This window comes from Heloderma suspectum, chromosome 1, assembly GCF_057233095.1.
Source record: "Heloderma suspectum isolate Gila_16-S chromosome 1, 16-S_ref, whole genome shotgun sequence".
NCBI lineage: Eukaryota > Metazoa > Chordata > Lepidosauria > Squamata > Helodermatidae > Heloderma > Heloderma suspectum.
Window position 1 is genome coordinate 333,104,175 of NC_139458.1, and position 10,938 is coordinate 333,115,112.

Below are 10,938 nucleotides of genomic sequence, written 5' to 3' on the forward strand. Positions count from 1 at the left end.
GTCATCAACATTTAGGTTGCCTTTGCTGCAACCTAAAGACATTTTTGCACCCAGCACAGCCTAATAACCTAATTCAGCTGCACACACCCCACATTCCATTTTAAGATCATTAATTTGCAGGCCAGGGCTTTCTCATCTTGCTCAGCAACAGGGTTTTCTGCTCCCCCCCCCTTAAAAAAATTATTTTACTTCAGCCTGAGGGAGTATTTTTTTATTAACGTGGAAGTCTCTTTGTGTTCTTCTAAGTCAATCCTAATAAAGGTATTGGATTTCTCTGCTCGCAAGGTTGAGCAAAAATGCTCTCCCCCCATTTGTCACCCCAATCATAGGCAGTGAATTTGGATGGGAGGAGCATTTTGGCGGTTTTCTTTGCACAGAGAATTTTTCATAAGTTCAGGGCTTACTGGATAGCAGCAGCACCTTTTTATCCCCTTTGAAAAAAACAAAACTGCACTGCCACTGTTACCCAATAAGCCCTGCCTCTAAAACTTATGAATGGTTCCTCTTGAATTTTGCGGTCACTTAGATGATGGAGTAAATTCGTTTTCTGCTGCTCCAGGGACTAGCACCTGAACCAATGGGTTTAAAATTACAAGAAAGGGGATTTCAACTAAACTTCTTGATGGCACGAGCTGTTCAACAGTGAAGCAGACTGCCTCAGAAGGTCATGGACTCTCAATCAATTAGAGGTTTTAAAGCAATGACTGGATGGCCACCCATCAGTGATGCTGTAGTAATGGAGTTCCTGGATCAGCAGCGGGTTAAGCTAGATGACCTTTGAGATCCCTCCCAATTCTATGAACCTATTGTTGTCTGGGAATTTGATTTGTTGTTTACTGTTTTAAATCGCTTCTACTGACTGAACACTGTTGTGAGAGGAGCAGGGCTTTTCTATTAAAGGGTGGGGTAGGGATTGTATAAATAAATGAACAATAAAAACAGATGAATACATTTTAAGAGCTGTGCAAAAATTATTTAAATACTCACATTCCTCCTAGTTATTTCCCCAGTTTAAGGAATGATTCATCTATCCCGGCCAGGCAGCCTGAGGTCCTCTAGAAGTTGCTGTACTCTAATTCCCATCAGCCCCGGCCAATATGGCCAATGGTCAGGAATGATGGAGTTGGAGTCCAGCAACATCTGGAGGGCCACAAGTTCTACACCTTCTGCCCCATTTCGTGTGCATCTGTCAGGATTCTTGGATTCTATAGGGAACAAAGCCATACAAACCCAGGCAGGTAGATGGAAGAAAGTTGCCAGGGGAAGATCCCCATTACACACGTATCTTTAAAGTAGTGCTAGACAACCTGGTGCCCTCCATATGCTTTGGACAATACCTCATAAAATCCCGGACTGCTGACTTAACCAGGGGTTCAAACTCCGGGTTGTTCGTCCCCCAACAACCCAGAGTTCTGGTTCACACGTCACAATAAAACAACCCAGGGACAAAATGTCCTTGCTTGTTTATCAGAGTGGGTGAACCTGCAGGAACCAGCATGCACGCTTGCCTTCTCTTGAGAACTGGGTGAATGTCACTCTGTTTCACAGATATGAAGCATCCTAAGTTAATACCTGGCAAAGTTAATACATCACTGCAAGATATATTACTTGAAGCTATCAACTTTTTTATTGTTATTAACAGAGATTACATTAGAACCTAGCAAAACACTGGCTCTCAATTCCCTATGGTAATAACTAAAAGAAAATGCCTCAGCTTTTAGACAAATAAAAAGTAGAATGGGCAAAGGCAATTTTTATCATTCCATTTTACCTCTGAACGCTTCACCTAAACTAAATGAGAAAAAAGGAGGGAAGGCAGTATGCATTACCAGAATTACATCTGTGCTCTTTGTTTCTCCTTTCTTCTACCCTAACTTCATCTTATTTCATTTTTTCCCCAAACATTGTCTCTATTGAAGAGTTCAATTTTTTGGATGGCAAATCAAGTGTTTTCCAATTTACATTGAATTCATTTGTTTTGTCTTTTTTATGCTCCATGCAGACAAGCCTTCCACAACTTGGTGCCCTCTAGATGTGTTGAACTAAAACTTCCATCATACCCTTCTGGCTGATGGAAGCTGTAGTCCTACACATCTGGAAGGCATCAGGTTGAGGAAGGTTGGTGCTTTTCAACTGGCTAAAGATAGCCAATTGTATACATTTACATATAGTACACATTTACACACACACACCATGGTCTAATTTTAAGATCTGTTAGAAACAGAATATTCATGTTTACGCTGAAGTAAGTTCCACAGAGTTCAATGAGGCTTACTTTCAGCTAAGAGGGCATAGTATTGCAGCCTCAGATTTTGTTTATATGGTGGTGGTAGCTCCCGTTAAATAAAGGCTGAAGCCAAATTAACAATCTCTCTCTAAAACTATCTCTATTAGGGCTGCTAACAGCACCAATATGTCAACAGCACCAATACATGCAGGCTCTTTCAAATGAATACAAATGTACTTTTTACCTGCTAACATTTATTTATACGTTGGAGCTGTTCACATGTCACGGTAACCCATGATGGGTAGCAAGCTACACTGGGTAGGTAGTTATGCAAACAACCTACTGTGCTCCCATCAGACAATCAGGCAAACAAGCTACACCAATCTCTCTCCCTCTCTCTCTCTCTCTCTCTCTCTCACACACACACACACACACACACACGTACGTACACACAACCCTCCTCCTCCTGTAGTCTACCCCGCCCAGCCAGGCAGGTATCCTAGCTTCCTTTGCGGCGAGAATAGAGATTGCTTGAGAGGCAGCAGAGCGGCAGCATCCCTTCCAACCTCCCCCACAACCCCAAGCAATTCAGCTGAAAAAATAATCTATTCTTCAGCAACAACACTAACCACCTTCCTTCCAGAACTGTAAGCCTAGCTAAAAATAACTTTTGAGTTCATTGGAAAAGATGGAGCTGGGTGACAGACAACAGGTTTAAAAACAGATACACACAAAATATCTCATCTAAAATTCAATACAATCCAAAGCAGAAGCTAAAATCATAACAGAGATTTATATCCCACCTTTTAATCCTGGTCCCAAGTCAGCAAAATTGAAAGCTTTTAGACAATTTCCAAGAGGTTATTCCAGCTAAGACTTCTGACAAGTTTTCAAAGAGTATTTTTAAAGAATAAGGGAGCAATCCTATGGCCGCTAGACGGACATAGGATACCTTGTTTTCCAGGAACTGACCCGACCTCCCCCCACTTCCACATTGCAGGGAAGGGCAGGAGAAGCACAGGGGGAATGATCCCCTCCGTGCTTCTCCTGCCCTGCTTTGGATAGGCGGTCGCTTCTGAGTTCGGAGGCGGCCGCCTATCTGGATAGGATTGCGCCCTAAATGTGTTTTCACTTTTACCTTATATGCAGCCAACTGCTGCATGCTACAGAGTGCGATGGAAGGCAGAAGTGTAGGAACTGAAGTCCACAGAATGCAACTGGCAGTGTAGCCCACTTGCCTGGAAAGAATATCTGCTCAAAGCACCGTTGTAGGAATATGCTACTACTGTTAACCTACAAGGCAAAATCAGCTTCTCTCTAAACCAGGCCAGCAGCGGATGCACATTTTAAACTACAGATGAGCTTATGGCAAATAGTAAAACATTGCATTGCCCCTACTATGCAGTCACACCAGTAAGATCAGCCAGCCACAGAAGCCAATTACAAAACAAGATTTAGATTCACAAGAAGGTGGCATATTCCTAACAGAACTTAAGCTTGATAGCTCCAGATTATGCATGTTCTGGAGATGTCATCATGAAAGGCCTAATGGACAGGCATATTGACCTTAAGACCTCAAGTACAGATAGGAAATATTACGCCCATGGCCCAAATCAGACGTCTCTCTTAACTCTTTGCTGGGATCCTGCTTGCTCACAAAAGTTTCCCAATTCATCTTAGCTTAGTACAATATTTAAAACACAGGGAATAGTACCTGAGCAGGGAAAGGAGGGAGGAGAGAAGTTCCATTTTGCATGGGGGGTTGTGCAGTCTTCCCTTGTGTGGGCTCACCACCTCCATTAACAACCCACCCACACACAGTTTCTCTAGTCCACAACTTAGACCAGGCTTGTATTTAAGCACCAGCCTGATTACCATAGGTGATCATGAACTGCATGCAGGCAAATAAACCAGACATTAAAAAGCTTGCTAACCTATGCTAAATTATCAGAGAAAAATACTCACAACGCAGAGGGTACACTTGGGTCAATTTTATCGCACGGCATCCATGGATGGTCAAAAGATGTTACAAGGAATAAGGTGAGGGCTGATGGGGGGTTGTAGGCCAAAACATCTGGAGGGCCACCAGTTGCCCATCCCTGGAATAGGGGGATCTTAATCCATTTTTATTGTGGTTTGCCAGGGGGGTTAGGGGTGAGTGCCCAGCATGTGTACACCAATCAGATAAGATGTACGTAGGCAGGAAGACCCTCTGCCCACCTTTTGGGGCTCGAGATGTGGCTAGAAAGGTGTTACTTAAAAAGGAGATTGCTCTACCTACTGGTGGCAGACTTCTCATATCAAAAGGAGGGGGGCAGCAGCAGTGTAGTGGCAATTTTGAAGTGCAGGCACTTATCACAACAGTCCCTACAGCCACATCCACTCAAGGAGAGTCCAAAAATGTAAGCAACTGTCTTGATCCATATCAACAAACCAGTTCTAGCAGTTTTCATCTCCACCAGGAGCAGGTCTTTGGTAAAGCTAATGGGCCTTAATTGCTCACTCAAAACCAAGCCACCCTGCATTACAACAGGGAATTATATACTGTTGCTGGAAAAATCCATTTCCCCCTAGCTACTGTGAGGATTTCAGCTAAGCTCAGAAGGAACAGGGAATCATAAGGGGCGGGGGGCTGCCAAATGACCACAGCATCCCTGCTCATCAAGATGTCCCCTGCAAGCCCTGGCTCCACTACAACACTGAATGGGGATCTCTGTCAAGGCAGAAAGTACATATGTAGATCACCTTGGAAAGATGGAGGCTAGCCATAGGGCTGCGGTTGCTGTTGGACAGGCGCTGGGGTGGCAGGTCTGTGCCACATGCATATAATGAGTGTGTGCACGGGGGGCGGGGGGAGAGGGGATGTTCAGCACTGCAAGGGCAAGTTGGATAAGCAGAGTTCTTAATCACTCTTTTCCCATTCTACAGACATTCTGATGCATGTGCACAGCTCTGGGTGGAATCTGCCACTGCAATGAAACCCTCTCCATGCACATTCATTGAATGTGCAGAGGAAGTCTGTTAGGGTCCATTGCCTACACATCAAGCTGCTCTTAAAAGGTGGTTCTAAAGTTGGCAGCCCCACTAGGATATATCACGAAGGCAGCCCTGCTTCTCCCGCACACATTGCTCCCTTGGTCATGTCATCCACTCCTTCTACCTTGCTGCATGACACACCTGGGCTCCTGCTCATTACAGGAAGCAAAAGAGAAGGGGCAGATTAAATAACAAGGGCAAGAATGGCAGGAGAAGTCATAGCCACCTCATGTCTTGACACATCAGAGGATTTAGAGGTACAGTGAAGATCCACCAAGTTGCAACCTAACAACCTTATTCATTACACCAGCCCAGCAAAACATGGACACCATCAGTACTGCCATGTAAACCTCATTGTCCACCTCCATAGACTATAGAAGAAGAGGACAAAGAAAAGGATGGAATGAAGCACTTGAACAAAGGGTTCACACTGCAAATGCCAAGCCATCACAGACCACCAGATGCCAACTAGCTTGCAGTGACATAACAGCCCTTGAGACTTCTCAGAAACACTCAGATTTAAGCAGTTTTTTTCTTTGTCTTCACACACTAAATACATATGACACTTTTATGTCCATTTCCAAAGTTGAAACAGATGCCCCTTTTGAGAAAAAGAATAAGCCAATGATCTTGCAAGATAGTCTATTCAGAGATACTAGAGCCCACCAATGTCCATCAGGAGAAACAGATAGAAAAGTACATTATGAGAAACTAGGGAAAACATAAATTGTTTTCTACCCTCCACCCCCACCCTGCACCACCAATGTTTAGGAACAGTTCCCCCCCACAACTGGTAAAGTAGTTCTTCAGGTAGCCTGTGCCTTTTGTCCTTCATAAAGCGCCATGCATGCTGATGGCACTCAATAACAAATACATGATTATGTTTATAAATTTTAATAACTTTTGTACTTCATATATATTCAAGGGCTTTTCGTTTCCTAAGTGGATTTGAAATGTATACAAAATACAGACTTATCAAACCTTTATCAAAGCACTTCTCTTCAAAGGGTCTCCAGTTTATATTAAACATCCACTGAGTATTCAAAATGAAAGAGAGCAGGTTACATGATAAGTAATTATTTAGGATGATGGTTTTGACAATAGTGATAATCAATGTTTTAAAACAGTATTTACCTTAATTTTACCAAAGAACAGGAACAGTCTAAGCCTGTTCACCAACATACATCAAAAATAGGTCATAATGCAAAGGACCACAGCCAAGTCTTACCTATGCATGCACATTCTATGGCCTAGTTTGCACATAATGACAACCCAGAATATGGGTTGAATATGGGTTGTTGTTAAATCATGCATTGTTGTTGAATTGTGGGTTGCCGTTATCTGCAAACCCTGCACTATGGTTTAACAATGGGTTATTAACCAGAGACATGGTTCACACATAATGGCAACCCAGATGTGTTGAGTAGGGGTTGTTGTTGAATCGTGGGCTGTCATTGTGTATGAAGCCTGCATTATGGTTTAACTATGGGTTCTTAACCACGAAGAACCCAGTAAGAGAACCCATGGTTTGTTGTTGGGTTGTGAACTCTGGGATGTTTGTGGTTAACAACACAGTTAAACCATAGTGCAGGACTCACATGTAACTACAGCTCATGAGTCACATTACTCCAAAATTCAACAACAACTCATACTCAACCTGCACTCTGGATTGTTGTTACGTGCAAACCAGGTCAGAGGTCACAACCCAATAGCAAACCATGGGTTCTCTTCCTAACTACCAATTGTAGGTTAACTGTGAACTGTTTAACCTATGGTTCACCTATAGTGTCCATGTTTGGGCATCATGTAGCAACCCCTAATTAGTCCAATGTGGCTGAATATTCAAAATGGCCACAGACAGTTCCCAGCAAGGGCTGCAGCAAATTCTGGGTTAATTAACCCAATATCTGCCACCGTTAGATGCAGATAGCCCCAGAAAGAGACCCCACAGTTTGTTATGAATCAACATAGTCCTATAATGTAGAGCTGAGCAAATTCAGCAACCTTTTTTAGTAAGTGACTTTTTTAAACCATAGCCACCATCTCCATGCCACATCACATGCTAATTTCTGAACTTAGGGCATATACTCTAGCATCTCTGGGTCATGATCTTGTAAGTCATGAAATGTGAAAACTGAAAGGAAAAAAAGGCTTTGTTTATTTGCTCCCCACCCCCATGCTTTAGTGTTTTGGATATCTCTTCACATGATTGCCAACATGACAGCTCAAAACTTTTGAAAATAATATTCTAGTAAGAACATACATACTCTGCAAAAATGCCTTAGACTGAGACCAAAGAACACCCTGTCCACTTGAAGTTAGAAAACAGTTGTGAATAGACAGCTGTAGGGTGAGGCCATGTACCAATTCAGAAAAATCACATTTCTTAAAAGAGTTAAATCTCTGTATGTAGACAGCTCATTCAACAGCTGCAGTGAATGGTAAACAACCTTATCCCAATAGGAAGCAGATATAAATCTCTGTGTGTGAAAGAGATAGATAGATAATTATCTGCTTTTGAATATTTTTTGCCTAAAACAGCTGCCCCTCTACCTCCCCACCCAAGATATTTACAAACATAGCTGCTTTCCAAGTTGTGATGGGTTAAGAAGAGCAAACAAGCATTCATAGTATAGCACATTTAGAAATAATCAATGCTGTATGAATTAAACTGGCAGTCAGTTTGGTAATAAAATTCAAATGGGAATTTCTTGCCCACCAGCAATTAGAATTCTGTGCACACTTCATGCTGACATTTCACTGTCAAATCTTCACACTTAAGCTTTAGGGAGAGAGATTTGTGTAACGGCCTCAGGATATGCTTGAAGGAAACCAATTTTTGTACCATCAACTTTAATTACCTTTAAACTAATAGAAGGGGGGGGGGAGTTAAGAGATGCTGAGGAAGCAGGGGGAAAGTATGATGCAATCCTAACCATACTTACTTCCAATTAAGTTCTTCTACTGTGTCAATGAGACTTCCAAGTAAACATGCACATCTAGACCAAGAAAAATCTATGAGACCGTGATATAATTAATACACTTTCAGTCCTAAGCATGATTGACAGTAAGTCACACTGAATTCAATAGGTGTCACCCCAAAGCAAGTACATTTAGGATCACAACCTGTATCTCAGAACCTTACAGATCCTGAACTCCATAACCTCCTTTACTTTTGAGATTTCATTCATGAAAATGTAATGGGGGGGGGGGCCCAAACCAAGATTACAGAATGAGAAGGAGCATAAGGGAAAGACTAAAGCCCCCAAATCAGAGCTTCATTGCAGCCATGGCTAATTCCCAGAAAGATTCCTACGAGCATATACAGAATACCATTCCCTGCCAACCTGATGGTTTATATACAGGATTAGCACAAACTTGCTACATAATCGACTTCCACGTAGAATGCCATGATGCGCAAAGAAGCTAAATGGAACCACACTGAACCCACACTCCCTTCTGGGTCACAGAGTCCCATTACTTCCCTTTCCCCACTAGGAACAGTTTACTGGCTAACAGCGCAATCCTATATATGTCTACTCAGAGGTAACCCCTATTGATTTCAGTGAGGCTTACGCTCAGGTAAGTGTTATAGGATTGCAGCCTTAATAATTACGCACTGCGTTATGATTAATACAAGGAGGAAGACAAGAAAGAGGAAGAACTGAATTACGAGAGACACTGGGGAAGGAAGCCAGCAGGCATATGAACAATGCCCGAATTAGAAGCCGCTTTTCCCTGCAAGGTTCTTGCAACGTGAGGGGTAAGTCTCTGCATGGAGAACCCTGAAGTGCCTCACTCGTATCTCAGTACTTGCAGCGGGGAGGCAAAAAAGGCGAGCGCGCTTAGGCCCAGGCACAAGCCGGGATCACCCACCTGCGCCCCGCAGCAGCCGAAAGCGCTGCAGCGCCCCAGAGAGCGAAAAGCCTTGGTGTTGCAGCGAAAGCGGTCCGCCGGGCAACCGCCACCCTACATAAGAGATCCCCGCCAGGAGGGAGCGGACGTAAGGATGCATACGGAGGGGCGGGGGAAGACCTGGGGAAGGCGGTCGCGAGGCTGCGATGAGAGAGGGCGGGGTCAGCTCTTTTAAGATGCGCTTCTAAACGCGCAGGTTAAACGGGGCGATATCTTAGCTACTCTGATCTTCGGGAACCGAGCGGGGTTAACTAGCATGCAAGACGCTGCGCTCTCCCTGGCTGGCGCGAGGAGCGGCAGCAGGAGTCACGCAGGCATCACACGCACGTCCCGCGGTGGCCTCGCCTGGCGCTACAAGCACTCTATCAGTTTCCAGCGGGGGAGCGGCGTTTCGTCTGTTGCAGCAGATCCAGCGAAGAGCCTTGCGGTACCTTCAAGACTAACGCGTTTGTTCTGGCATAAGCTTTCGTGGACGCTGCCCATTTCATCGGACGCATGAAGTGATGTATATAATCGTGAAGTGGGGAAGAGAGGTGAACTGTCCTGTCGGGTGGGAACTGACATGCAAAAAAGAGAGAAAAAGACAGACAGTAATGATTACCTTAGAATCAGAGAATAGTAGGGTTGGAAGGGGCCTATAAGGCCATCAAGTCCAGCCCCCTGCTCAATGCAGGAATCCAAGTCAGAGCATCCCTGACAGATGGCTGTCCAGCCTCGTCTTGAAGGCCTCCAGTGTGGGAGAGCCCACCACCTCCTTAGGTAATTGGTTCCATTGTCGTATTGCTCTAACAGTCAGGAAGCTTTTCCTGATGTTTAGCTGGAATCTGGCTTCCTGTAACTTGCGCCCATTATTCTGTGTCCTGCATTCCGGGATGATCAAGAAGAGTTCCTGGCCTTCCTCTCAGTGACAGCCTTTCAAGTACTTGAACAGCGCTATCATATCTCCCTTCTCTTCTCAAGGCTAAACATGGGAGGATATCTTAGCTACTCTGATCTGTCTTTCAGTCTCTCCTCATAGGACTTTGTTTCCAGTCCCCTGATCATTTTTGTTGCCCTCCTCTGAGCCCTCTCCAGTTTGTCTGCATCCATCTTAAAGTGTGGTGCCCAGAACTGGAGACAGTACTCCAGATGAGGCCTAACCAGTGCTGAGTAGAGGGGAACTAGTACTTCATGTGATTTGGAAGTTATACTTCTATTAATGCAACCCAAAATAGCATTTGCTTTTTTGCAGCCACATCACATTGGCTCATAACTAGGGATGTACGAAACTCACCTTTTCACGGAATTTTTCGCGGTGGGGGGGAGGCACTCCGTCCCTCCCCCTGGAATCCTCGACGGGGGGGAGGCGATCTGGTCCTCCCCCCTAGAATCCTGCCCAGCCAAATCCCACCCCGGATTTCCAGCCGCAGACAGGCTGCTGCGGACGCAAATGGCGGCTGCCATAGCGGCCGCCATTTGCATTCAGCCAGGCTGCCGTGATAGGCTACGTAAGTATTTACGTAGCCTATCCCAGCAACCAAAAAAAACAGCGTATGCAAATGGCGGCGGCTACGGCAGCCGCCATTTGCGTTCCCTATTTTGGGCCATTCTAGCCTACGTAAATATTTACATAAGCTATTACGGCGGAAAAAAAGGAACGCAAATAGCGCCCACTACGCTATTTGCATTCCCCGTTTTTTCACCGTAATAGAACGGCGAAAAATAGGGAACGCAAATGGCGGCCGCCGTAGCCGCTGCTATTTGCATACGCTGGGTTTTTT

General features: G+C 44.5%; 1 protein-coding gene across 4 annotated transcripts in view; it reads right to left on the reverse strand.

The window, feature by feature from the left end:
• The window catches only part of ECHDC1 (ethylmalonyl-CoA decarboxylase 1), a 50,343-nt gene extending 40,605 nt beyond the window's left edge, over positions 1–9,738 (reverse strand). The window contains exons 1-2 of one of the 4 annotated variants that reach the window (XM_084827479.1): positions 9,140–9,243; positions 8,209–8,262 (exon numbers count right to left, since the gene is read on the reverse strand). Coding sequence is in view for 1 of the 4 variants with exons in the window: in XM_084827482.1 (XP_084683608.1) it covers positions 9,140–9,278 (139 nt within the window). In the remaining 3 variants the exon portion in view is untranslated. Of the gene's footprint in view, positions 1–8,208; positions 8,279–9,139 lie in introns of all 4 variants that reach the window. The other 3 variants (XM_084827481.1, XM_084827482.1, XM_084827480.1) reach the window with 3 other exon arrangements.
• Positions 9,739–10,938: the final 1,200 nt, after the last annotated feature.